Below are 27,765 nucleotides of genomic sequence, written 5' to 3'. Positions count from 1 at the left end.
ATTCCCCTAGGTGGAACTTCTAGGTGCTCTGACCCTAGGTTAGATGCCATTTCCAGATCCTTTCCTCACCAAGTAGTGGTGGTCCCGGCAGTGTGCAGGTATGTGTCTCAGGTGAGCACCATGTTGTCCAAAGGCTGACTGGGAGGAGTGACCCCATCCCCAAGTTCCTCCTCCTGGGTGCAGTGGTGGCTCAGGCCATGTGAGTGCAGCAGGGGTCACTGGGGACAGCTCAGTACTCTAGTCTGGCCTCAAGTACGGCCTCTAGGCTAGGACCTGTTTTTTTTTGTTTTTGGCAGTACTGGAGCTTGGACCACTTAAGCCACACATCCAGCTAGGATCTGTGTCTTCAGTAAACCTGAGTCCACAAGTGGTGGGGTGGACCACTTCCTCCAAGATCACAAATGTTCAGGATGGGGGATCATGGTTCCCAGATGGAGAGGCTGCCTCATCTAGACGCAAGGACCTTGGCCCTCAGGAGCCCTGTAATGCTGAAGTGTTGGGATTACTCCCCTACTTTGTGGAAGTGCACTGCTCCATGACTGTCTAGGAACAGGACTGGTACAACACCTTCCTACTTGGGGGCAAGTAAGCAGCCACGCAGGTGTGTTAAACAGCTTTAATCTCGGTCATTTCAGCTTCTCAGCACAGTAAGAAATATTGCACATGATCAACATGTTTTGTTCTGGGGGTGGGGAAAGGGTGGGGAATCACCTTCTTAGAAAGTACAACCCAAGTTGGGCGGGCAGAGGGGGTGGAGAGAACCCTCCCCATGCCTGTGGCAAAGTACAGGAGCCCCCACCCGAAACTAACCTGAGTCCAGCCCCTCTGGGGGAAAAAAGGGGTGCATGAACTCCCTCTGCTCCACAGGCACCTCCCTGGGGCCAAGGCCCACACTACCCTCCAGCTTGCAGCCCTCATATGAGCCATTTTGCATAAAGTCCAAGTGAAAAGCTCTGAAGGTCACATACTCCAGGTTATATACAGGGACTCAGTGGAGGCTGTGCCCCTGTTTCCCCTCAGCTGCCCCCCCCAGCACAGGGAGGGAGTTGAGGGGAGGGAGTATTTACAAGGGGAGCAGGCTTCATTCCGCCCCAAACTAGAAAGGACGAAATTGCTTTATTGGGAAGGAGGTAACCATCTCCCCCCCCCCACACACACACACACACACTCCTGCCACCTACAAACTGTCCGTGTCCTGAAAGAGGGGGGTTACTCTGGGTCCTGGGATCTTCTCAAGGGTCCCTCACCTGCCTGTGGCAGCTGTGGAGGGGCCTGAGGGTGGGGGGGAGGGCTGGGGGGTCCCCTCCCAACCAGGCTGTCCCGGCCCTGGCTCTGGGGGTGGAGGCAGTGGTGGGGCAGCCTGGGCAGTGCCAGAGTCCGAACCAGGTGAGGTGGGGTCAGGGCCCCCAGCAGGGCTGGGAGTGGGGGCAGGAGTAGCAGCGGTGCCAGTCGGGGGTGGTGCAGGGAGGGGGGCCTCAGCTCCAGGGGGCTGCTCCGTGGGAGTGGCTGCCTGCATGATCTTCTGGCGCACCTCACGGATCTTTAACTGCAGACAAACCTTGGATGGGAAGATGTCTGCATAGCGGGCCTGGAAAGCTGCTGTGGCCTGGGCTGGAGACAGAAAGATAGTAGGAAACAAATGGCAATGGTGGTACACACCTCTAATCCCACCACTAAAAACAATGAGGTAGTAAAATCCCAAGTTTGAGGCCAATCTGGGCCTCAAACAGAGATGGCAGGAAAGGCAGGGTGAGATGTCAAGACCAGCTTACCTGATGGGAAGAAGCCATGGTCCTGGAAGAGCTGCATGACCAGAGCCCGGCGCTGGTCCAGGGTACGCCGCAGCGAAGAGTAGGGCACCTTTTCATACTCCAGCTCCCCTAATACATCCTCAGCTTCGGTACCTGCCCAGGTACAGGGAGCATGGGCAAGGCTACAGCAGTAGCTGGGACCTTCTTGCCACTGACAGAATGCCCACCCAATCTGTTTTACATGGGTGAGAGAGAACCCTGCATAAGGTCACACGGTGACTTGGGCCTGCTAGACTGCAAAGTTCATCTTTGACATACTGTCCCACCTGACTGCTCCCACTGAAGGCCCTGGGGCCTCACAGTGCATGCACCTGTGCGGTCAAAGGTGAAGATGTCCCCTTCGCACTTGGCACTCTTGGGGGTGTTGGGCTCCGAGCTGCAGCTGGAGCGTCTTCTCATCTTGCGCTTGGGTGAGGTGGGGTCCTCAGGAGCTGAGTCCAGGTCTGGCCAAACAGAAGCAGGTTCAGCCGAAGTGGCCCCGGTCTGTTCCACGGCCTCTCCCCAGGACCCAAGGCGCCTGCCTACCGGTGGAGTTCTTCCTCTTCTTGCGGTAAGAGCCCAGGATGGCCCGGGGTGAGGTGGCCAGAGACTGCAGTGTGGGCGAGGGCAGCACCTCTTCTGGCCGAAACTCAGGAAGCTCAGCAAAGCGCTCTTCGAAGTCTACCTCTGACAGGACCCTGCTGGAGGGCTGGCAGGGTCACCTCCCCTGCCTCAGCCTTCAGCTGCCCCCTTTTCCACACCATCCCACACACTCCACCAAAGCCCCAGCCCCTGCTCACTTGTCCACAGAGTCAAAGGTCTTCTTCAAGGGCGGGGGCCGCACCTTCACCTTCTTGCCGGTACTAGCCGCTTCTTTGCGCTCAGGTGTGTCACAGGTTGCCCTCCCACTGCTGCCCTCACTGCTGCCACCACTGCTGCCACTGGCTGAAGCTGGAGCTGGGCTAGGAGGAGTGGGAGGCTCCCCACGAGACTCCAGGCCCAGCCCAGGGACACGCCAATCTGAAGATGAGCTGGGGAATTTGCTGGCCTAGAGTGGAGACCAGCAGGAAAAACACTGGGCTCAGACATTGGGCCAGTGGCCACAAAGAGACAAAAGCTGAGACAGCCCAACACACAGACCCTTGGAGAAGACCCAGTTCCATGGCCTCAGGAAGGCCAGGATGCAGACCTGAGATGGAAGGGGATGTAACAGACAGGCAGAAGATATTCGGGCATGGAAGGAAGAACAATAGGACAGAGGAAACTAAGGCAGCAGATGTGGGGTCAAGTTCAGCATGACGGGGAGGAACAATAAACTGTATCCCCTGTAGACACTTACCACAGTCTCAGGGACCTTGGTGCTGGTCCGCTCCTCAGCAGGCAGGGGTGGTGGTGGGCTGCTCCGGGCAGTGGGAGGCCAGGTCTCTGGTGGTGGTGGAGGGACTGGTGGTGTGAGCTGCCCCTCAAGCTCAGACTCAGGGCCAGTTGACTCTCGAGCTGGGCCAGGCTCCAGAGGCTGCCGGGGTGCAGGGCCAGGCCGCACCGGGGCACCTGCCTCAAAGGAGCCCACAGGAATGCTGGCAATGGCCGCCTTTACTTTCTGGGGGGCCTTGGGGCTAGGCCGCTGGGCCTTGGGAGCCACTAAGCTGTAGGTCATAGAGCCTGCTGGTAGGGAGAAGAATATTTTTTGAGCCAGATCTTACTGAAGCCCAATGTCCTGGGTCCCCCAATTCACACAAACCCTGCTCTAGGTCTGACACCCACCTGAGGCACTAGGAAAAGGACTAGTAGGGGCTGGGGTGGCAGTAACAGAGGCTGATGGGCCCTTGGGCAGAATGGTGGCAGCAGGAGGGGTGGTGCTGGTGGCCACAGTGTAGACCAGGCTTGGGGGTGCCTGGGATGGCTGGGCTAGCGGTGCTGAGGTGGGTGCAGGGCTGCCAGGGTAAAACGCCGTTATCACAGGACCTCCAGGGGCTGTACAGGCAGGAGGCAGCTGGGGACTAGGCACAGGCGACATGCCCACTTGGCCAGGAGCCAGGAGTGGGGTTTGGCCTGCTGGGAAAGGAAAGAGAAAAAGAAGTGAAGGACTGAGTTAGGGCCCGGGCTGTTTCAGCCCTACCCTGGCTCCCCAGCACTGCCTGCCAGGCTACCTCTCACCTGACAGCAGGGGCTGCACGAAGGTGGGGCCACTGGGTCCCAGCGAGGTGAAGCCTAGAGCTACGGAGCTTGTGGGCCCATACGAGGTAACCGTTCCAGCCTGGCTGGATGCAGGGCTGGTGCCCAGAGGCAAAGAGTGCCCGCCAGCTGACTGCACATAGGTGATTCTGCCACGGGAGAGGAAAGGAAAAAAGTGAGCCAGCTCCATCCCACTCCTACCCTGGCCTAGCCCCCAAGGGAGGGCTCAGTGGCACTCACCTGGTAGAGGAGGGCAGCAGGACCTTCTGGGGCTGGGAGGTGGTTCCAGGGAGTGTGGCTGGGCTCAGGGGCGGCACCAGGCCGCTAGGTGTGCTCACAGGCACAGGAGTCAGCTGGATGATCTGTGGGCGAAAGCACCCACAGGCTGGGGTGAGCTGAGCCCAGAGGGGGGCAGGGAGGACGAAGACCTAGGAAGGGGACTAAGCAAAAGCAGGGAACTCAGAACTTGAGATCAAGCCAGGGTGGGAAAGCTGACAGCAAGAAGTGGATGCTAGTGGCTCACGCCTCTAATCCTAGCTACTTGGAAGACTGAGATCAGAAGGATCATTACTCGAGGTCAGCCCAGGCAAATAGCTCGAGAGACCCCATCTCCAAAATAACCAGAGCAAAATGGACTGGAGGATTGGTTCAAGTAGTAGAGTGCCTGCTTTGCAAATTGAAAGTACTGAGTTCAAACCCCAGTCCCACTGGGAAAAAAAAAGATAAGGGAGGACACAAAGAACAAGCAGAGCTGGAGGCGTGACTCAAGCAGCAGTAGAGCTTCTGTCTAGCCAAGTGCAAAAATTCCTGAGTTCAGCCAGGCACCAGTGGCTCATGCCTGTAATCTTAGCTACTCAGGAGGCAGAGATCAGGAGGATCTCAGTTTGAAGCCAACCCAGGCAAATAGTTTGTGAGACCATATCTCAAAAAACCCATCACAAAAAAAGGACTGGTGGAGTGGCTCGAGGTATAGGCCTTGAGTTCAAGCCCCAGTACCACAAAAAGGAAAAAATTCCTAAGTTCAAACCCCAGTACCACCAAAAAAAAAAAAAAGAAAAGCCCGAACAAGTGCAGAGAATGAGGACTTGACAGAGAGATCAAGGAAGTCAGCAAGACAGAGCCCCAAAGAAAAACAGAAGAGACTGAAGGAAAGGCAGATACAGGGATACAGGTGTGAGACAGGATGACACCCAGCAGTGTAGAGAAGGGAAAGATGGGGCCAGTGAGGATGCCCTTACCTTGCTGGGTGGCTGGGCACCATTCTGCACAGGTACTGAGAAAGGCTGGCTCACCAGAGGCAGTGGCTGGCTGGCCCCCCCACCCCGCACTGACATGCTAGGGGTGGCCAAGGGCACTAGTACCTTCCCAGGCAGCAGCTGGGCTGAGCCACTTTGGGGCGGGGCCTGCACAGGAGAAACTGACTGCGCTGGAAGTTAAGAGACAAAAAAGCAAAAGGTTAGAAGCATCCAAACAAGCTTGTAGCCCCAATCCTTGTGCTGCCCAGTCCAGGGCAGGACTCACCTTTAGGGGGTGGGGCGGAGGGTACAGACTGCAAGATAGGGATGCCAGGAGTGGGTGCAGTGGCGGCCAGGACCTTGCCGTTGGTGGAGGTGCAGGTGCCCGGTGGGAGAGTAAAACGGATGCTGGTGGTGGGTGCAGGGCCACTGGGAGCTGCTGCCTTGGTTCCCGGGGCTGGTGCGGGTGCAGGGGCCACTTGAAGCTGCTGGGGCAGCGTGGGCAGGATGTACTGCACCTGGGTGATTCCCCCTGCCTTGCCCAGGGCACCTGGTTGTAAAATGCCCAGGGGTACTGGCCCATTGGGGCCACTCCCAGTACCTGCTCCTGAACCGGCAGTGCTCCCACTGCCAGGGGCTCCCTGGGCAATGAACTGAACAGCAGGGGGTGCAGGAGTCCCATAGCCTGGGGTGCCCACCAGCAGGTTGGTGACAGTGGCAGGGGCCTTCCCTACAGTGCCCAATAGGGGCCCAGCCACCAAATGCGGGGCTGGTGAAGAGGCTGCTGTAGACTTCTTGTCCGAATACACTAAGCTGACCCCCACTGGGGAGCCCCCAGGCACCCGAGACCCAGTGCCCATTTCAGTCCTGGCACCTGCTGTGTCATTTGGAGATACCTCAGCCCGGCCAGAGCTGGGGAAGGGCTTAGAGGCAATGGGCACAGGAGTACTGCTGACAGGCCGCACCACATTTGTGACCATGGTGGCAGCAGGGCGGGCCAGGGGAGCTGCTGGGGCCCCATAAGCCAGTGATGGGGCTGGGGCTGAGGGCACTCGGGCTCCACTGCTCTCCCTCTCCTCCTTGTTTGGGGGCACCACCAATGTCTGCAGAGTGTTTCCTCCCCCACTGGGAGGCGCTGCAATGACTGACGGGCCTGGTGGCTCCAGACTGCCAACACTTTCAGGTCTCTTGCGACGGAAGGAGGCAGGATCCGCTGGGAGAAACCGAGTAGCCTTGGAAGGTGTCACTGGGCCCCCAGCCCCAGGATGTGGGGGCCGTAGTAGGCCAACTGTGCCACCCTGACTAGACTCCTGGGCCTTGAAGGTTCCAGAGCCCAATGAGTAGGAGTTAGCTACTGAGGTTGAGGTGGTGGCAGCAGGTGAGGAGGAAGAGGATGGGGTGGGACCATAGCCTTTGCCAAAGGCTGCAGGTGGATCCGGGGGCCCTGGTGGCTCAGGGTCCAGTGTGGGACGGCAGTGGGTAAAAGAGGAGCGGATCACAGGTGAGAACACCTTACGGCCAAAGCCCTGTGTTGAAGGAAAAAAGAAAAAAACACCCAACTCAGGTGCCCGTAGGCTGACACCCACCTGTAGGCTGTCAGCAGCGCAGCCTGTCAACCAGGCCAGTTGAAGAACTCAATTGATCCTGGATATAACCCAATCCCCATGGGCTAAACAGCTTGCCCTGTCCAGACCTAATCTTACCCCGGGTCAAACACAGGAGCATTCTCACCTCCTAGAAGTGTGATGGAACAGCAGCAAGCCTCACCTTGTTGCCTTCTGGGTCCTCCCCAGAACTGTCCCCACTTTCGCTGTCAGTCACCCGTTCCTTGCACTTGAGATCAATGTCAGTGGTGCCAAAACCATCATCAGCTGAGGGAGCAGAGAGAACAGTGTAGGCAAGGGGTTGAGTCAGAGCTACCCATGAGGAAATGGTCTGGAACCTGGGTCTGGTCTCAGCTCTGCCCCAAGTGGACGGTGAGTGCTGACCAGGACAGCCCTGAACTCAGGGCTTTATGCACCTGCCCAATGCAGGACCCTAAGAACACACAGTACAAGCATCTAGTGCTGTGCCTAATGGTGCTCATGTCCTCAGGTTTCCTGCCTGGCTGGGAGCTTCCTTGAGGACAGGGCTATGTTTACTCAGCAGGACCAGAACTGATGGCATACAGTCATGAACAGATATGGAAAAAAAACAGGAGTCCAGCAGCCTGGATTCTGCCCACCTTCAAAGCCTTAGCCTACTGGTTCCCAGAAAGACCCTGGGTCCTTCAATGCTCACCAATGACATCATCATCCCCTTCTTCCTCACAGATGACCATGCGTTCCTCGTCACTGGTCATGTCCTCACTGGTTGCACGCTGGGAACGAGAGGCTCGGGTGGGCAGCAGTGGGGGGCGCCCACTGGCTGCTAAGGTGCCTCCCTCACCAGGAGCTGTGAAGGGGCCTGGAGTGCCATACTGGGTGGAAGGCTTTGAACCAGAGTACGATGTGGGACCAGACACCATCTGCAGGACAGGTAGCAGGGAGGATCAGCTGAATCTGATGCCTTGGGCAACCCTCCCTACCCAACCCCCTGGTGACCCACACCCCAAACCTGAGTCAGTTCTTGTAGTGCCTGGCTGTCTACTTCCCCACCATCCAGGCTGTGTACACCGCTGTGAGAAAAGGCTCGGGGCCGGGCAGAGCCAGGCCCCCCAACTGTGTGTAGCCGTTCTGCTCCACAGGGACCACTCCCTGGAGTCTTGGTGTCAGAGCTCAAGAGTGTCTGGGCTGCAACGGACAGGAGCTCAGACGACACTGTGAAGTAAAAGGGGTGGGGACTGTCATAGAGTCAGGAAGCCTCCCACCAGCACCTGGACTGGCCAAACTATCCAAAGATGTTTCTACCAGGGCTACCGGTGGGAAAAAACACCAGGCAGCAGCCCAGCACTTCCTTCCTGCTGGTTCCTGCCCTCTGGGGCTGCTGGAAGTAAGCCCATTCCCCTACAGCAGGCCTTCTGAGAGTGAGTAAGCCTGGAGATTGATCCATGTGGTGTTGGCTAGCTAATCACTGGCTTGAGCTTCAGTTCTCCCACTTCAGAGAGGCAGTAACACAGCCACCCTCATAGAGTGAAGTATTGTATCCACAGAATCACACCAAAAAAAAAAAAAAAAAAACCCACCCCAGAACACTGCCAGGTACCCAAGCAGCAGCCAATCTGGGGCATGGTGAGATACAGTGGTTCCAACCATGGTGGTGGTAGCCAACCAAACTGAGGTTTAAATACTGGCTGTGCCACTTTCTAGCCTGTGACATTGAGTGATTCTGCCTCTCTTAACCTGTTTCCTCAAATGGAAATGGTGTGTCATTTTGAGTCCAAGGGAACCCAAATTTCATGGTCTCTGGTATGTAGTAAATGCTCAATAAATATCAAATCTTGATAACAAGATTTCTATTTAGCTATCTTATCTGTCTGTATCCTCCTAGCTCCTTCATATAAAGCAGCTGTCAGTTCTTTTATGGATAAAAGTACTCAAAAGCAACATAGCAGAGAGGAGCTACTGGGGTAGGGGTGAGCAAGCAAGGGGATTGCTGGCAGCTCTCAGGGAGATGGAAGGTGGGAGAGCTAAGGAGCTGACTAACCCCCAGGGGCAGCGGCAGTGCCCGTCTCCGACATGCTCCGCTCCCGCGTCTCCTTGTGCCCTCCTGCCAGCCCCAGGCTCGTGGGCTTGGCCTCTGAGCTGGACTTCTTTCGGTCCTTGTTGCACCACTTCCAATCTGGGTGGGCCTTGAAATGGGCCTCCTTCACCTGGCAGGAAAGGGCAGGGCGACCCTTCACTCACCCACCCCATGAGGACACTGGGAGGAGCCATGGAGAGGAGGCATTACCTGGAAGGCCAGGTCGTGATACTTCTGCTTCTCTTTGGGTCCCAGGGCATACCACCATTCGCCCAGAATCTTGCTAACAGTCCGGTTATCCTGATTGGGGTGACGCTGATGGACCAAAGCCCTATGCCGCTTGCTGAAGATCATGAAGGCATTCATGGGCCGCCGGATGTGGTCCTTCTCCCGCTGAGTTAAACAGCCCAGAGCAGGACAGTTAGGACCAGGGAGACAAGCTTGGCCACAGGGTGAGCAGGGGTCGGGTGAGCAGGGGTCAGGTAGAGAGGAAATACCTTGTTAGGGCTTCTTCCATCCTTCTCTGAAGATGAGTCTCGTTCCTTGGGCAGAGCACTTAAGGACTGGGTCCTACGTTTTCCAGGTGGCAGAGGCAACTGCATCTCAGGAGACATGATGGAGAGAAAGCTGTAGGAAGGTCAGGGACAGTGAGAACCATGTCTCCAGCCACCTCCCTTGACCCCTCAACCTGTCCCAGGCCTTGAAGCACTCACGCATCATCATGGTCACTCTCTGTCTCACTATCCAACCGAGGCTCTCCTGGGGGACCAGGGGCCTCCTCCTCAGTGGTGGGAGGAGGACCTTTGCCAGGTTCCACCACCCCCAAAGTGTGTGGCAGTCCAGGTCCTGGGCTTTCAGGGCATGTGGCTCCAGGGGGCCGTCCAGGATCAGCATTTCCAGCCCCTCCTGGTGGCTGCTCATGAGCAACAGCTGCTGACTCAGCAGGTTCTGGGGGCAGAGAGGTCCATCAAAGACTCCAAAGCCACTGCCCCATCCCCATACCTTCCCTGCATCTACCCCTTACCTTTGCTCTGGCTGGAAGCCACTGGGTGGCTGGCAGGTTGTTGGGCCTCACTGGGCTGCACAGAAGGGTCTGGCTGGCTAGGTGCCAAGAAGGGGACTAAGGAGTGCCAGGGGAACACAGCCACAGAGCGAGGTTCCACATTTGTCCACACTGTGGGAAAGAGCTAGGTGAGCCAAGGAGCAGGAGTGCTTGGCCTTTACCTCTAACCTGCATGAGGTGGTTCCACCCCCTTTCTACCCTCTTCCCCAACCCACCAGCCTCTTGGGCACACCCATCAGTAAGAGACGTCACTAAGAAAAAACTTCTCCCTGAAAAGTCTCTACGTTTATAAGAGAAAACAAAGCAGAGAAGGAAAATAGTCCTCATGTTCCAGTCTCTGGATTTATCAAAAAAACACAAGCAGAGAAGGGAAACAGTACTCATGTCCCACTCCTCCCTCCCAATCTCTACCAGCGCTGCCACCAGGGACTAACCCAGAGGAACTGGCTTCTGCCACAAATCAGGTCACTCTCGGCTCCCATGCCCCACAATCTCCAATAGGCTAAGGACCCCCCCCACCTCACATTCCCAGCACCCATGTCACCATATGACACAAGTTTTCACACTGGCCTCACACTCCCTTTTCCTTTCCTGAAGCAGATAGCCCCATCTCCCCTCCCCTCCAACTCTCTATCCATCCCCCAAGGGCCATGGGGTCTCCCCTAGCCCCTTGATGTGTGGCATCCTCCTTGTCTTCCACCCTGCCTGGGTAGGGGCCAGGTGGCTCTTGCAGCTCTCCCCTCTTGCCCCCTAAACAGATTCCACAACCCAGGAGGCCTCCCAGCCTCCCTCCTTCCAACCCCAAGCCTATCTTTAGACAAGTGTCCAGCCTCCTTGACCAGAAAGGAGGCGAGGGTGTGGTAAACTCCTCAGAAAAAAAGGCACAGACAATAGAGCAGAGGAGAGAATTGTTACAAGTCTCTGCCCTGAGAAGGCAAAAGTGCCAGGTGTTTCCTTGAAGCCTCCCACAGGAAGACAATTCCCTCCCCAGGGGGCTGCTGGGGGTCCACTGGATGGCAGGAGGGCAAGCCCTGGGTTGGGACCTACCCCTGTTGGACCTCTGGGACAGGGCCCAGACTAGGAGTGGGCTTCCCCTCTCACTGCAGGCTCCCTCACAGCTCCCAGGGGAAGTGGAACCAGCAGAGCAGCAGAGGAGAGGCCCCTGCTCGGGGAAGAGGGAAGATGGGAAACGCCCCAGCCCTGATCTTCATCATTCCAGGCCTCCCCCTGATCCAGAGCAACCTGACCTGAGGTGACCCCCCCAATGCCTTCAGAAGCTGGTGCTGAGGGAGGAACTGGCCTCTGGGACTCTGAAGAACTGACAAAGCCTTCAAGGAACCGCGGGACAGGCATCAAGAAGACAACACTGAAAGGCACTCAAGACCATGACAACCCTGTCCCCTACTACCCCTGGGGGCCCCTGCAGGATCCTCCAAACACTGTCACAGGGCCCAGGGGCCAGGACCTGCTCCTACCTCCACAAAGATCTTCCTCATCAGTGACTCCTAGCTTTCAGAGAAGTGTGGAAGAAGAGACCCGGCAGACAATGGAGGACAGTCCTCAGGTCGGGTCCTGCCCACTCCCCAGCCCGCTATCCTCCAGATGTCTCGATCTCTCCCTCTTAGCAAACACAAATACTCCAACCCATAGTCCACTGTGAACAACAGTGCTTCGCTCACTCTCACGCCTGGCCTCAGCCCCACTACTCGGTCAAAGCCCCTCCCTCTCCAGTCCACATCTCCCCAGCAGGTCTCGGCTGCTCCTATTCTAATCCAGGGATCCGTCGTCTCCAATCACAACCGACCTATTCTACCCGTCACTTAAACACCTGTCCCCAGGTACTCCCCACTCCATCGTTCTGCTACACTCCCACCTGCCATCACTAACCAACCACTCGGCCCGGCCGGGCTCCAACTTTCCCTGTCACCCTGTACTCTGCCCCATCACCGTTACTCCGCACTTAGAACCCCGACACCTTGACCCCGGCAGTCCCACGACCCAGACACTACTGACCGAACATGCCGAGGCCACGGGAGGCCGCGCCGGACGCCGGCATCAGGGGCCTATGGGCCGAGTACATGGTCCGGCGCGGGGGAACCCGGCAGGGGCTCGCACCTCCTCAGCGGCCGACGCCGCTCCGCCCGCAGCCGGCTTCTTGGCCGTCGCCGCTTGGGCCCGGGGGCAGCGGGAGGCCGTCGCCGCATGCCCCCCCCCCACGCCGCCCCCCTCCGGCCGCCCCAGGCGGGGGTCTCCGCCGGGCGCGCCTGCGCACAGCGCCGCCTGCCTCCCGCCGCCCGGGGGGCGGGGGAGGTCAGCGCGCGACGGCCCCGCCCCGCCCCCCGGCGCGCGCGGGGGCCGTCACGGGGCGCGCGGCACGGGGGCCATCGGCGCCGCCCCCTCCCTTTCCCTCCTCCCTCGCAGAGTCCGGCAGGCGGGGCAGGCGGGGCAGGCGGGGCGGGGCGCGGCGCGCGTGCGCGGGGGCGGCCCCCTCCCTTCCCAGCTCGCTGGCTTGCTCGTTCCCTCCCTCCCTCGAAGCTCCAGCGGGTAACGGCTCTGGCCCCGCGCGCCCCGGCTGCTGCTGCCGCCGCCCCGCCTTTCCGGGCCTTGGGCCCGCGGCTCAGCGCCGGGTCGACCTCAGGCCCCGGGCGGGCAGACGGACCAGCGTGCGTGCGTCCGTGCGCTCCGAGCGAGCCCCGCGCCGAACCACCGCCGCCTCCCCACCCCGCCACTACTACGCGCTCCCCTCCCCCCGCCGCGCCTCCCCCCGCCCCTTCCCCGCTTCCCCCGCGGCCTTCCGCGCAAGCCCGGCCCCCCAATCGTGAGCCCATTGGCTGTCGCCGCCGCGCGCGGGTCAGGCCCCACCGCGCCCGCCCCCATTGGCCGCCCCGGGGGAACGTCAGTCATATGCAAATTAGGGCAGGGCGGGGCGGACTCCGGTTGGCTTCGAGCCGGCCGGGGGCGGGCCCGCAGTAGGAGGGTGGCAAAGAGGGCGCACTGCAGCAAAGGCAGCGAGCCAGGGGGGCGGTTCGGGGCGCCGCGCTGCGGAGGCCCCGGCTTGAGTATGGTACCGGTCCAGTGCGCGCGAGGTACCTGGGCGCGCCCGGCCCCGCTGGGCAGACGAACCGTGCAGGGTGGAGCGAGCCTCCCCTGAGCCCTCCCAGTTCTCATGTGTGCGCGCGCGACACACACGCACACACGCGCACTCACAGACATACTTTCATGCCACACCCATCATCGCTTACACACAGCCACGGGCACCATCACCCGTACTGTCGGCTCACGAAGTTACACCCCACACACCTGCTCACTTAGATGTACTAACTCGCACATTCTTGGTCTTTCCCACCCACACTCATTCTCACCCATCCCCTCGCCCATTTGGTACATGCTCTGTCATATGTTGGGGAGGCATGTATCGAGTGGATGAAGAGGATGGGTGAGAGTGAGTGAAGCATCACACTCCCACCAGCCCACATGAATTACACAGACAACATAACAATCGGGCAGACCTCAGCACAGCCACTGCTTGTCCATTACACACACACACACACACAGCACCCCATCCCCCACAACATTGTGTGTGTGTGTGTGTGTGTGTGTGTGTGTGTGTGTGTGTGTGTGAGAGAGAGAGAGAGACTGGAGTTTGAACTCAGGGCTTTGCACCTCACACACTCTTACACCCATGCACCCACAGTCTATAAACCTACTCTCTTGGGCATTAACTACGGACTTCAGTACACAGGTTCCTTAGGCATAGGGCGCCCTTCCATCATCATCACCCAGCCCCAGCCCCACACTTATCTGCCACTCTGGACTTTTTAACTAGCAGTGTAAAGCAGGGGTCACAGAGCACCACTTGCTACCGCCCCTCCTCCCCTCAGGACACAGAGAAAGAAAGCACACTGGGCCAGTATGTGGTGGAAGACTGTCCACATTTATCTTGTTCATCGCATCCTCATGACCACCTAGGGAGGTCCATTTTACTATGCCCATTGTTCAAGGGAGAAAATGAGGCTACACTGAGTAAATTGTGTATGACCATGCAGACAGGACTGCAACAGCCCAGTACTCCACCTCAAGTGCACTTGCCATTACTCTAAACTTGACCTCAAGGTGAACACAGCAAGGACTTCCAAGCAGAGCCCAAGAACATTATTAAACAATAACACAGAGACTTAGTAAAGAACAGAAAAGTGAGCAGGCAGACACGGAAGCACAGGAAAGGATCTGGAGCCCACAGGCAAAGATGAAGAGGCCCTGAACCAACCCAGAGAACCCTGGGGCCACAGCCAGGTTTACACCTGGGCAGGTAAAAGTTGCACCCGCTCATGGATCAAGACTGGACTTCTACACAGTCTGAGTCTTTGACAACAGCAGGCAGGTAAACCCTTTTCTCAGCCTGCCCATCCAGACAGAGCTGAAGGCATGGACAGGGGGTAAAGCTGGGTAACCTGATCCCAAGGGGAAAGGAAGGTCTGTAGCCTTCTGACTTCCAGAGATGGCAGAGCCAGACACTTGGCTGAGAGCCTGCAGGGGGTACCAGTGGGACTATTAGGTGACTGCCCCCTCCTCTCTACGCAGCCCCAGACTCAGACCCTCCATTACCTCACTGCCCCAGGGACTGCAATGTGAGGCAGAATTCCAGGCTGAAATCAATGTGGCCCACTATCTTCCCACCACTGCCCCCTCCACTCCCCACCGGTGAGTCACCTACTGGCAAGTTAACCCCTTCCCAACTGCAAAGGAGCCCAGGAACCAAGCTCAAAGGAGCCCTGCTTCCCTACTTCTGTTGGGTGAGAAGTAAGAGCTAGGCATCACACAGCAGGGAAAGAGGGCCCCACACATCCGTAAAGATTGCACATCTGGTAGAAAACAGTGCCCATGAAAAAGGATGGGAAGAGGCCCCACTCCAGGCAGGGCACAACCAAGTGGGGGCCCTGCCTGGCAGAGAGGGGCGGGAATCCCGGCGGGAAGGCCCCCCCACCTTGCCCTGGGCGCTGGGCCAACCCTATACTTAGCTTCTATTGTTCAGGGTGGAGGAACCCTGGGTGGGGGTGGATTAGAAGTGGAAGGGAGGGAGCTGATCCTATCCCCAAACAGTTTCCTCTCTCCAGCCATCCCCAACCCTAACTAGGGCCTCCCAAGTTGGAAATGGCTAAGAGGGTTCCCCAAGCCAGGGCCCCAGCCCCTCTGCAAGGAGGTGCCTGGCCATCCTTAACTCAAGGCAGGTACTGGGCAGGACTACAATAGCAGCCACCCTCTGCAGCACCCCTAACCAGCGTCACAAAAGGCTTGGCCCTAAACTAAACAGCACCCACCGTAACACCTCACCCTAGCCTGGGGACAGGGAGCCCAGACAGAGACACCAACAGCCACCCGTGGTGGTGCAGGCTTAGGCCTGCCCAGACGCCTGGGGCAAGCAGCCAGGGATGCTGACAGACCGAGGGACCAGCGGACACGCTCTGAACTCACGGGCCCCATTTATTGAGCCCGGGAGGCACCGCGCCCCCGCTGGCCTCCCGCGACTCCCCACCCTGCTTTCCAGGCCGGCTTCCCGCCTCAGCTCACCACCCCGGTGTCCCCAGCTCCCCTCACCCTCTCTCCACATACACACCCACCCACCCACCCCAGGCGGCGTCGGCGACGGCCAGGGTTGCCTGGGGAACGAGCCCAGGATTGGGCTGGCACGGCTCAGCAGGGATGGGGGGCTAAAAATAGCGTCAGGGTGAGTCAGTGAGAGTGGGGCTGGGGGAGGCAAGGAAGAGGTGTGTGGGGGAGGACCCCGAGGGATTGGGAGGGCAGCACACAGGTGGAGAGCGGGATGGGGCCTTGGGGATATGAAGGTGTAGGGGCGGAAGGGGGTATACAGACGCCGGGACTGGGTCGGCGCGGGCTGAGGGAGGCGCCTCGGCCCGGGCGGAGGAGGGGGCGCCGCCCTGTGCTCCCCTCCTCTCTCAGTGCTCACGAGATTTTCCACTCGCTGCCTGGCCCCTAGCCAGTCCCCACAAAGCCGCTTTGTGCATGGAGGGCGGGCGGGCGCCCGGCGGGCCTGACACCCACGCGGGCCGCGACGGGGCACGGGCCAGCTGGCACCCGAGCTGTCTGCGGGCGGGGGAGCGGGGGCCGTAGGGAGGGACGACGACACCTAGGCGGAGGACATGGCCACGCAGGGGTTAATTGAGCCCGGGGTGGGGGGAAGCGGACCTCGACCAATCGGCGGTCAGCGGGCACGACGGTAGCCAATGGGAAAGACGGAGACTCGACGCCAGGGGTGCGCGGGAACCCGCACCCCGAAGTGCGAACAGGGGAAGGGCGCTGCCCTCTCCTGATGCCCTTCTAGATCCACAAAGCACCCTGTTTCCACATCTACTTCGCGAGCAACAGGCTCGGGCGGGGGGGCGGGAGGGTGCCATCTTGCAGCCAGGAGGTGGCACGGCCGATATTTGAACTCAAGTCTGCCTGACTTCACAATCAGCTTTCAGCTGAAGTAAGGGGATGAAGGTTCCCTGCCCGCGCCCTCATGGGGAGCGGGAACAGGGGACAGGGTGCGGGCGGAGGAGGCGGCGCGGCGGGCTAGGGTCCAGCCGCCTGCGGTGCAGCCGCTGCCGCCGGTGGTAATGGGAGCCAGACGCCGTCGCCGCCGCTAATGCGCCTCCCTCCCGGCCACTAATGGAGCCATTAATGCCTGGGCGCCAGGGGCTCCGGGACGTACCTCCTCCCATGCTGCGCATGCGCGTGCCTGTTGCCCAGCGGTGCGCTACCACCAGGAGGCAGCCTAACCCCTCGCGGTGCAGTGCCTGGTGCTGGGGGAGCCGGGGGACTCTTCCCCCAAGTCACCAACTCTTAACTCCCTGCAACATTACAGAATCGTCCCCATCCCCGCATCTCCAAGCCAAGCTCTTCTTCCTAGTCTAGGGCTTCCCACTTCCTCTCCAGGACAGTCTTTTAGGCTCGCTAACACTTAGGTTCAACCTCTTCCCTTCCCTACTCTAAGCTTTCTTTGCTCTTTACTGGCCCCAGAGAAGAACCTCAGCTTCTTCGCCTGCCACTCAAGCCCGGCCTGGCTGAACCAGTTCTCCATGGTACCCATCCTCCAAGCCTGGGCTGTAGTGTCAGCTTCAGCCTCAGCTAGCCACTCAGAGTGTGAGTTCACGCACCTTCACCCCTCCTGGCCTTTGTGCATACAGCTGCCTTGACCTGGATTGCCCTTTCCTTTCTTTTACTGCTCTGAAATCTGCTTATTCCTCATACTCCCTTCCAAATGAAAAGCCCACATGAACCTCCCTCACAAACCCCATGAGCCACTGAGTTGTCCCTGTTCTCTGGCTTCCACAGACCCAATACATTCTATCCACCTTCCTAGCCACTTGCCACAGGACTCCTGAGTCCTGGACCTGGCAGAGAGATGAGGAAGGAGCTGGTTTCTGGTGATGCTGATGGGGTTCATTGAGAGAAAATGGAAATTATAGTGGACTTGGGAGTTAGAAGGCCCAGGCTCCACCCCCCCCACCCCTTCCACAAGGCCTTATTTTTCCTACCTGCCTAGGTATAGTGGTGGATACTGCCTGGCCTCAGCTGGCACCACATGTGTTCTCTAAAAAGTGGGGGTGATCATGCCCTTTAGCAGGTGGGTGGGCACAGAAGCTACCTTCCTGCTACCCCCCCCCCACAGCCGGATCTCCTAGCTTGGCCCATACAGCCCCCGCCTTCCTGCCTGTTGGAGAACAGGTGCTTGGATGGTGGGTGGGTCTGCAAGATGGAGGCAACATTTCTCAGCAGGTTTCAGGGGCAATAGTGGGCAGTGAATTTGTGAAGAAGGAAGAGGGGGCTCCTGGACCTGGACAACCTCCCAGCCATTCCCAAGAAGGGAATGGGGGACCTGGTGCTGAGCAACTGCACACTGATTTAAAAGATGAGACCATCTCAAGTGCACAGGGTGGGGCTGGGGAAACAAGACTGCTAAAGAGTGGCAGGAGGCCAAGGCAGGTCCAGAGACACAGGACCCAAGACTGGATGCCCAAACAGAAAGCCTGGGCTGAAAACTCTGACAAGGACTAATTCCAGAAAGGGACAAATACAAAGGTATGGAGTCAGACAGGCAGAGGTCCAGAGAGAGACAGAGAACTAGAAACAGAGCAGGAGAGACAGAGGGACCCAGGGAAAAGATGAACAAACAGTGGCTTGAAGAGACCACAAACAGAAACCCAGAGACCATAGTACAGAGGCCCAGCACAGGCAATGCTTGTCAGTAAAGGGAAGCCATGCAGGAAGCTGGGAGAGAGATCATGCCAAGAATGGGACACAGACATCTGGCCTCTTGGGTGGGGGCTACAGGCTCTGGGGAGGGGGTTGTCCTCTCCTGGGGAGCAGACGGGAAGAGTCAGAGGGAGGTGGCAAGGCAGCTGGCTGGCCATGCCATGCACAGAATGTGGAGAATGCCGGCAGCCTGCCCCAGCATGTCCCCCAGCGGAAGCAAATGCCTGGCGGGGGGCAGAAGCAAGAGCAGGCAGGCTGCCCTGGGCCACCCCCTCACACCTGCTGCCCTCTGATGGAGGGTCAGACCCCAGCATGGGAGGGCAAAAGGGACCAGGATCATGGTCTCAGTGTGCCACTGGACATATTCTGCCCTATCTGGGCCTTGAAGGGAGAAGCCCCCAAGGCACCTGCTTCCCAAGGGCTAAGGAGGCCTGTGGGAGAAGAATGAAAGGCAGCTGGCTGGGACCCTGAGGGCAGCAGGATGCCTCAGTCTGAATGTCGTCAGGGAGGCGTTCAGAACTGCCAGGACAGGCACTGGACAAGTTCTGACGGCCAGGTGGCCTCCAGCAAAGGACCTCCCTTCTTGAACCTCAGTTCTACCCCTGGACTACAAGGCTGGTAATCCTTGCTTCACAGCACCAGGTGGATTTGATGATATGGTCCCATGCTTGGGGCTGGCCACACAGTACTGGATCAATAAAGAATGGTTATTGTCCTTCATCATTATTATTCAGAGTACTTGAGAGCCTGGGATCTGGAGCCAGATAGCCTGGGTTCAAATCCTGGTTCTTAGCTGGCTAATCTTGGGCAAGTCACTTAACCTCTCTGGACTGCAATTTCCTCCTCTGTCCAGTGGAACTAATAATCATGCCGACCTCATGGGGTGTTGTGAAGACTCAGTGAGTAAATGTTCAGCAGGGTCATGAACACTGTGCCAGGCACAGCACTGCCAGTGCTCAGTAAGTCATTACTACCCTGACTCCTGTAGCAAGAGTCTTGTGATCTGGAGACAGGGAGACCTGATACAAGGCCCAGTCCTGCCCCTCCCTGGCTGGGTGACCTCAATCAGGACCTTACTTTTCCTTATCTGGAAAATAGTGGCAAGAGTCCCTCCTGGGCCCACCCTGGTAGGTCTCAGCGTCACCTGCAGCAATGCCAACCTTCCCCACACAGCAGTAGTGAGAGTCATGAGAGGAGATACTATGTGGGCAATGATGGCTGAGCAAGTGCTGGGAAGGGGAGTGGCTGGAGCCCCTGGACTATAGTTTCTTCATCTATATAGTCAGCAATCCCCACTGTGCCGATCTCTGTGAAGTTTTGCTCATATCAACTAACAAAGGCAAAAAGTGTTGAGAGGGGTAAACACACAGCTCATGAGCTCAGTATATGAGCATAAGGGGCAGGCAGAGCCCATGTCCCTGTGCCCTGGCTGTGAAGTTCCATCAGGACCAGGCCTAGCTCCTTCCCGAATTGGCCCCTGCCTCAGCCCAAGCCACTGCAGCTCCTTCCCACATCCACAACCTAGACACCTTCTTTCATGGCATCTTGCTTCTGGTCTCAGGGACTTGAATCTACCCTCCAGCTGTAGTTGTCTGCTGAAAACTTTCCCTGACTCCCTACTGCCCTCAGAATAAAGTTACAAGTGTTCTAATGGCCCTCTCCATTCTGACCCCTGCTCACCGATTCAGCTGTACATCCCAACATTTCGCCTACCTTCCACAGCCCTTGACTTTGTAGCTCAATGGCCTATAATTATCTGTTTCTGCCTCAAGGCCTTTGCATAAACTCTTGCCTCTGCCTGAAGGTCCTGCCTGCCTGCCTTGCCAGGTCACATCTACGTGCCCTTCGGGTCTCAGTTCACAGGACCCTGGCCTCTCCTGATTTTGCTGGCTAGATCAGCATCTTCTTGGGGATTCCACAGCCTGCAGGGTTTTGACTCCCCTAACCACTCTAGAATGCCACTGTCTGGGGACAGGTCTGTCTATTCCAGGGACTGTGAGCCATGTGGTAACAGGGCTAACAGTGGATAGATAAATCAGTAAGATGCTAGGGAAGGGGCTGGTGGTCTCCCTTTGAGTTGCTCCAAAGGCCCAGCCAAGCCTGGGCCCCTTGCTCTCCAGCACCATCTCAGAAATGTTACCGTCCCCACCCAAGCTTCAGTCTTCCAACCACACTGGCTTTTGCCCTCCTGGGCTGTGCTCCCTCCATTCCCTCCAGTCTTCCAGACCCATGGTTGTTGGTTCCCACTTATCCTCTAATTCAGCTTTCTGGCCCTGTCCTGAGTGTGGCAGGCTGGATTCATACCTGGGGGAGTGCCTGGTACCCCTGGCTCCCTCCAGTCCTGGTCCTGCCACCACACGGGAAAGAACATATTAGGGCCTCAGTCTTCCCAGCTATTATGAGTCAGCCTGCTTCAGTCTGAATGGCTGGCTCCAGGGCTGACTAGCCACGTGACCTAGGGCAAGTCACTAACCTAGCTTCAATTTTTTTCTTAACGAGAACAATTATGGAACCCTCCTAGTAGTCTTGTTGAGAAGATACACTGAGCTAACATCTGAAAAGGTTTAGAACAGGGCGTGTGTGGTGAGTGATGTATTATGGGGTGGGTGTGAAAAGTTGGCAAGATAACCTCCATGCAGTACTTCTCGCTGCCATGTGCCTGCCCAGTCCCCCAGGACATGGATGCTGTCACCCTGATTATCACTGCTACCCCATCAGCCCCACAGGGGCCTGCTGTGGAGTGTGCACTCAGTAGTTTGCTGATTGATGGAGCCCTCATTCCCCAACAGGTGTTTTCTGAAAATGCCACATCAAGCCTTGAAAGTCTAACCCCTGCCTATCAAGCCTTAAAAGTCCAGTCTCAGCCAGCTACCAGTGGCTCACACCTATAATCCTAGCTACTCAGGAGGCAGAGATCAGGAGGACAGTGGTTTAAAGGCAGCCCAGGCAAATAGTTCCTGTGACCCTAACTCGAAATACCCATCACAAAAAAGGGCTGGTGGAGTGGCTCAAGGTGTAGGCCCTGAGTTCAAACCCCAGAACAACAACAACAACAAAAAAAACAAAAGTCCAGCCTCAGGAGGCTGGGAGCATGGCTCATGTGGTAGAGTATCTGCCTGGTGAGCATAAGGCTGAGTTCAAACCCCAGTACCACCCAAAAACTAAAACAAAAAGCCCAGTCCCTTGCCTGACGTAGATTTCCACTGCAACATCTAGCAAAAAGGAGGCCAGGCCAGCCTTCCCTGGACTCCTTCAAGGTTAGCTCTCTTGAAAGCTTACCCAAAAGGGGCCCCATTCAAAGTGAGCCCTCACCCAACTCACCCACCGGCTGCCGTCTTACCTGTTCCAGGCCGGCCCATGATGACTTCCTTCTTGGGGGCAGGATGGCTAGTATAGCTGCTGGGCACAAGGACTGGCAACAGGGCAGCAGGTGAGGGGTGGAAGGCCACAGGCTGGAAGGGTGAAGAAGCCAGGCCAAAGGTGGGCATCGGCTGGGCCACAGCAGTCGGCGCGGCTGGAGGCACGGTGATAGGCACAGGGGCTGGCAGAGGCGGGTGTGGGCCAGTCTTCCCACTGGCCACCCCAGGGGGCACTGGGGTCTCACGGCAGCCCCGCCCAGGTCCTCCAGCCCGCGCTTCACTGGCAGTGCCCACCTCTCCAGAGAATTTGGAGGGCAGTGGCACATCAGGGTTGCGGACAATGACGGGCGAGTCCCGCTGCACAGCAGGTACCCTGCGCACGGAGGGCCCTGGATCCGAGGTCAGGCCGGCAGGAGGGGGCAACAGCAGCAATGGTGAAGATTGGCGGGAGCGAGAGAAGGGCACAGCGGGCGACACAGCCCGGAAGCTAGCTGGCGTGGAGGGTGTAGGTGTGTGGGACACCGAGTCCACACTAGAGTCTAAGCTGTCACTCTTGGGGAAGTCTGAGGTGGCTCCTCCACCTCCTGCTCCAGGAGCCCCCAATGCTCCTGGGTGGGGCAGTAGCTCAGTCTTCCGCCGCCCGGGGCTGATGGGCACAGTAAAGGTTAGGTTGGTCTGGAAAGTGGGAAGGATGCCGGAGGAATGGCGCTCTCGGGGGGCAGGTGGTGGTGGGTGGGGACCCAGGTCTGGTGGTGTCAGCACACCTGCCTTAGGGGTGCTGGCACTCAGGTGGCGACTGCGAACAGCAGTGCGCTGGATGACAGGTGAAGCATTGATGGGGCTGAAGTTGGCAGGACGGAAGCCAAAGAGTGGTGAGGGCGAGGGTGATGGGGCTGGTGAGAAAGGCGACTGTGTTGAGACTGGTGAAAAGGAAGGCGTGCCTGAGCGCGAACTGCCCAGTGACACCAGCATCACAGCCGCTTCACACTCATCGAACTCAAAGCGAGACAGGTCAGCAGGGGCCACCAGGCGTGGGCGTGAGTCTCCCCGGGCAGCCACACTGCTGGCCTCACTGTCCCTCGATGTCTCATCACCCCAGTCGAATTCTGTGCTACCCTCACGGGCTGCCACACCAGCTGGTCGCCCGGCCCCACCTGGCCCACTGTCTGCCAGGCCCTCCATCTCCTTGGTTCGCATGGACAGGTGGCGTGAACAGTAGCCCCGCCGCTGTGACTCCTTCATGCAGCCATCTCTGGAGCACAGTCGTCGCCACTGCTTGCCATTGAACTTCTTTCGGATTCCATTGGGTGTGCAGACCACGTCACCCTTCTTGTACTTCTGCTGGGCAGCGGTCAAAGGTGTACGGGCCCGGGTTGCTGGTGCAGTCCCCTTCTCCAAGGAGGCCACACTGCTGCTCCGACTGCCACCCTGGCTCCCCTCCTGGCAGGGTGAGGGCTGCTCACCAGGGCGACCAGGGCCAGCAAAGGCTGGAGACTTGGGGGGTGGTGACAGGAGCTGGGGTGGGGGCAGTGGGAGCAGGGCTGGGGTGCCCAGGGCTATTGGGTGCTTCTCCTCACCCTCCTCACAGTGAGCCCCCAGGTTGCTTCCAAAGCTGATTTTAGAGACCTCAGCATCCTCAGGCTGCTTGGGGTCCAGGGCAGCAGGGCAGGTGGGCAGGGTGGCCCCAGGCTCTGTCTGCTCCTCCTCGGGGCCTGTGGGGGGCTTCCTCAGTAGGGTCTCAGGTTCCCAGGGGGGCCGCAGCAGGCGCAGGCTGGAGCGGGCCACCCACACAGCCTCCTCGGGCTCACGGTGTTGTGGCTGCTGGGGCTGTGGTAATGTGCCTGGTGGGCCTGGCTGGGAGCTAGGGCCAGGGCTGAGGCGGATCTTATACGCAGCTGGCTTAGTGGCCACCTCTACCACCACACCCTCACGGTAGGCAGCCACACCAGGCTCCACACAGGTACAGACAGCTGTGCCCACCACCAATGCACCTGGTGGTGGCGTGGCATCCAAAACCACATCCACACCACCACCTGGCACCCCCTCAAAGAAAGTCAAGGCCCGGTCACCAGGGAACTGCACACCCAGGTCCTGGCTTCGACGCACCTGGCGCACTACAGCAGGCAGGAAGAGGCCATCGCCACGCCGAGCCAGCACCCGCTGGGATCGCAGCTGCCGTAGGTCATAGCTACCACTGGTGCCACCAGGGGGCCAGGGGCATGGACCACAAGCCTCAGCTGGCTCATCCTCCAGATCAGCTGAGTGCTCACTGGCTGTGTCAGTGGAGGAAGAGCGAGTGGAGGTGGGTGGCCGTGGAGGCACCCCCAAAGAACTGGCCTCCTCAGGGGTCCGCTCTCGCTCTTCAGAGGCTCCAGTGCCACCACTGCCAGCACCGTGCTCCTCCACGTACTTCTTCTTGGGTGCTCGCGACTTGAATGTGGCTGTCTTGCGGCTAAGTGAAGGCTCCCAGCGACCTGCCTCCCCGTCCCCCTTGGGGTCCTCAGCTGGGCCTGGGGCAGGGTCACTGGGGTGCAGCTCCAGGGGTGGCCCCTCCACCCCAGGGCCCTGCTCAGCCTCTTCCTCCTCACCCTCTTCAGCCTCTTCTGGGCCTGGATGCTGCTGTGGCTGTGTCTCGTCATCCTCCTCCTCTGGCTTGTCACCCTCCCCAGCCCCTCGACGCCTCAGAGCCTTGGCCCTTGTGGCTGGTGGAGACTTGTTGTTGCTGCCAGAACCCGAAAGGCCAGTGCATGCCTTCTTCATTGGCTTCATCTTCCGTCCACCTGGAAGATGGGAAGCAGACAGGACTCAATGGTAGCAACTTAGGAAATGCCCCCCAACCTAGTGTCCCCAAAGACTTCCTACTTGCTGAGTCAACCACCTTCATTCCATGGTCCCCAAGGCTTTCTCCTTGGCTACCCTTAACTCACATGGACTCTGGCCAGCATCCAGACACAGACTGGCACCAGCGTCCCCTAAGCATATACACTCTGGTTCTTTGGGAAACACACATATGCACCTCCTCTCTCTGCAGGGGACACACACAGGCTCTAACTGCCCCAAAGAGATGCCAGGACACTGACATTTCACACCCAGGGAGTACTCACTTTGTCCCCAGCCCTATGCTAAGCTTGCTTCTATCAGCTCATTACATCTTCCAACAGCCCTAAGAGGTGGGGGCTGCCCAGCCCCCTTTATATTTGAGGAAACCAAAGCACAGAGAGACTGAGCTCAAACTTGACCAAGATCATCCAGCCAGGAAGCAACAGATGAAGGTCTGAACCCGGGCACCCTGGCTCCAGAACCTGTGTTCTTAACCACTTTGGTGTGCTGCATGTCACATGATCCACAGGGCATACTTATTTTCACTGACACCATCCAGAGGGCCACACACTGAAATGCACATACATACATAAGCACTAAGCCACAGAAAGGGAGGTGACTGGGCTGTGATGTGAGCCTCTCCCCTCCCCTTCCTTCTGCCCCTCTGGGCAGTCGCGCATGGCCAGGCATTGTGGGAAGGAGTAGGCAGCTGAGAGTCTCCAGGGACGGCTGCCCACTCTGCTCTGCACCCCAGCCCTGCCAGGTACAGCCATCTCCCCAGATCCTGGCAGAGAGCAGGTAGGGGCACGTCTGGGGCAAGAGCTCATACCCAGCACTGCCATAGGGCCGTGCGTGAGCACACGCACGCGCACAAACACAGGCACACACACGTCATCACACAGTGGGACACAGAGCTGCACCCCAGGGTTTCTCTGTTCTACTATATGGGAGCCTGCCCCCACCCCACAGCACCCAGCATGATACCCACAAGCCCAGCCCCCTCTTCTGGCCTGCATGCATCCCCACCCTCACTAGGTTGGCTGGGGCAGGGTGGCTGTCTGCTGGCCCCTCCAGGCTCCCAAATATGCTCTCCAAACCCAGGTGGGGGTAAGTAGGATAAGGTCAAAGAAAGCAGGACAAGCCCAACAGGCCAACCTCACCCACTTCCTGAACAGTCATTACTGCCCGCCCCCTTTCAAGCTGCTCTGAGAAAAGAGAAAAAAACAACTTTACTCTAAAGTGACTTACAGAACCTGAGAGTCCAAAAAGGGACATAGGATGGTTGGGGGACCCAGGTACAGAAGTCAAACCACAATCAGAAGTACCCTGACAGTCTTCAGGCTCCCCCAGGACCTTGACCTCATGTTCTCCCACTCTGGGCTTGCCTCCTCCTGTGCCCCCTACAGTCCCAGGTCTGTCCTTCCTATGATCCAATCCTAGGGTCCTCAAAGGCAGAACCTGCAGAGCCAAGGTCTGGTACCCAAGTGCCCAGGAGTCAGGCAGCCATCACCACCTTCTCCCCACTGACCTGCTGGGCCCTGACATCTGGCCCCAGTCGTGCCCAAAACCAACCTTTGAATACCCTAACCAGGGCAGACGACCACACTGCCTGGCACCCCTAGACCAGACCCTGCTGCCTGGCTGAGCCTCCTCACCCCAGAAGCCAAGCCTCTTTCTTTCCTTTGGGGCCTATTCTTTTCTCATTCACCTCTCTCTGGATAACTCCCCCCCGCCCAGGGTCCTGTGGGCCCTCAACCTCTCTCCTAATCTGAGCAGTAACTCCAGAAATCCAGGCCCTGGCTCTTTGAGGTCTCCTCTGCTCCCATCAACCCTCCTGCCACTCTCTCTCCCATCTTGTCACCACCTCTACCTTTCTCCCCACAGGCCCTAAGCCCCCTTCTCTGTTATCCCCTCCAGGTCACCCCCATTTATCTGTCACATATTCCTTCCAGTCACTCTCCTGTCAGCCATCACTGGACCTGACACCTTCTCTCCCATCACCTCTCCTCTTCACCACCTCCAACTCTGTCCCCTCCCTCTCTGTTACCCTGATCTAGTCCTGTCACCCCTCCATTCCTGTTACCAGTTCTCTGCCCACACCACTCCCCTCCCCCAGTCACCCCTTTTCTGTAACCCCCCCACCACCACTTCCTCCACTCCGACTCCTCTTCCCACCATTCCGCCCACCCTTTTCCCCCTGTACCCCCTTCCCGTCCCTGCCACCTGTCCCCCCCACGGACCCCAAGCCCCAGTACCCCTGCCCGTGTCAGCCCTGGCCCCGCCCCTCACCTCGGGCTCGGCGGGGTTTCGGGGCGGGGGGCCGTGGCCCCGGCTCGGTCCGGTCCGGTCCCTCCCCGCCCCCCCTCCGGCTCTCCCTCTCGATTCTCTCTTTTTTTTTACTCCAACACACAAAATGGTGAATGGACCTGCAACAGCTGGAGCAAACAACCAATCAGCGGCCACAACCCCGCTGACCGGCGCCGGTCTAGGCCAATAGATATTTGCAGCCTGGTTGGCTCCGCCTCTCAAGGACGAGCGACACTCACAGCAACCAATCGCGCCCTTCCGGCCGCGCTAGTGGGCGGGGCCAAAATCAAAGACCGGCCTCCCTCCGGGACCGACACTAACCTGAGCCTACGACCGCCTGATCTGCCTAGGTCCCTGCCCTACAACAAGTGATGGACATCAGCCTTGACCTATTGCAGGCCGTGTTCGTACAGAATGACAATTACAGTACCCAGTCACTATTCACCCTAGAATGGAATCCAGCCTCGGGGAGGAACAGTAGCCAATGAGATCAAAGAAGGCGGGGCTAAGGGACTGACTCTCCAATGAGCAGACCTGGAAGGCGTGGCCTGAGCGTTTGTGGAACGGCTAGTCGCAATTCCTGCTGGGAATAGTAGTGTTCTTACGTCTCCGACCCATAGTCGACAGTACAGAGCAGACTACAACTCCCATGGACAGAGTGCTGGGAGCGCTAAAGAACCCGGGCGAGGGGAAAAAGTCGGAAAGGGCAGTTCTTCCTGAGTCTCGCTGAACACCAGGAACATCTTAGACCCAGGGCCCCGACTCACCCGGATTCCCGGCTCTGGCGTCGCCGGTGGCTCCTCACAGTGGCGGCGGTTGCAGCACGAGGGGGAGGTGCGAGGAGCAGCCAACCGCCACCCGTGAGCCCCGCAGCCAATCAGCAGCGGCCGGGGCGGTGCAATGACCTCACCAGTTCTACTCTCTTACCCATCCCCCACGTGGTTGTTGCTGTCGGTAGCCGGAGTAGGGAAGTTGGAGAGGGAGGGGGGGATGGGAGAAGAACTAGTGATGTCACCTTCCCCCTGCTTGATTGGCTGTCGGGTGGCCAGGACAACGACCAATCAACGGTCTCGAGAAGTCTGGCGCGGCCCCGCGGAAAG

General features: G+C 58.5%; 1 protein-coding gene across 14 annotated transcripts; it reads right to left on the bottom strand.

Moving 5' to 3' along the window:
- Positions 1 to 602: 602 nt before the first annotated feature.
- Positions 603 to 27,569, bottom strand: Cic (capicua transcriptional repressor). Of its 14 annotated transcripts, none has more exons than XM_020172102.2 (21): positions 27,433 to 27,569; positions 21,520 to 24,318; positions 9,885 to 10,034; positions 9,574 to 9,808; positions 9,358 to 9,487; positions 9,071 to 9,253; positions 8,825 to 8,990; positions 7,796 to 7,998; positions 7,481 to 7,706; positions 6,968 to 7,071; positions 5,487 to 6,726; positions 5,204 to 5,391; positions 4,206 to 4,327; positions 3,948 to 4,114; positions 3,555 to 3,845; positions 3,130 to 3,455; positions 2,591 to 2,838; positions 2,337 to 2,491; positions 2,123 to 2,254; positions 1,773 to 1,904; positions 603 to 1,611 (listed from the first exon to the last, which is right to left on the bottom strand). In XM_020172102.2, the coding sequence occupies exons 2-21, from the start codon at positions 24,305 to 24,307 to the stop codon at positions 1,244 to 1,246; spliced, it is 7,554 nt and encodes a 2,517-aa protein (XP_020027691.1). In that variant the 5' UTR covers positions 24,308 to 24,318; positions 27,433 to 27,569; the 3' UTR covers positions 603 to 1,243. The 14 variants fall into 14 exon arrangements, with proteins under 14 accessions (XP_020027691.1, XP_020027690.1, XP_020027694.1 ...); XM_020172101.2 differs by lacking the exon at positions 27,433 to 27,569 and adding an exon at positions 26,648 to 26,771; XM_020172105.2 differs by lacking the exon at positions 27,433 to 27,569 and adding an exon at positions 26,648 to 26,771 and having other exon boundaries at positions 2,337 to 2,488.
- Positions 27,570 to 27,765: the final 196 nt, after the last annotated feature.

This window comes from Castor canadensis, chromosome 16 (genome assembly GCF_047511655.1).
Source record: "Castor canadensis chromosome 16, mCasCan1.hap1v2, whole genome shotgun sequence".
Classification (NCBI taxonomy): Eukaryota; Metazoa; Chordata; class Mammalia; order Rodentia; family Castoridae; genus Castor; species Castor canadensis.
The sequence above is the reverse complement of the archived record's forward strand: the minus strand, read 5'-3'. Positions and strand labels throughout refer to the sequence as shown.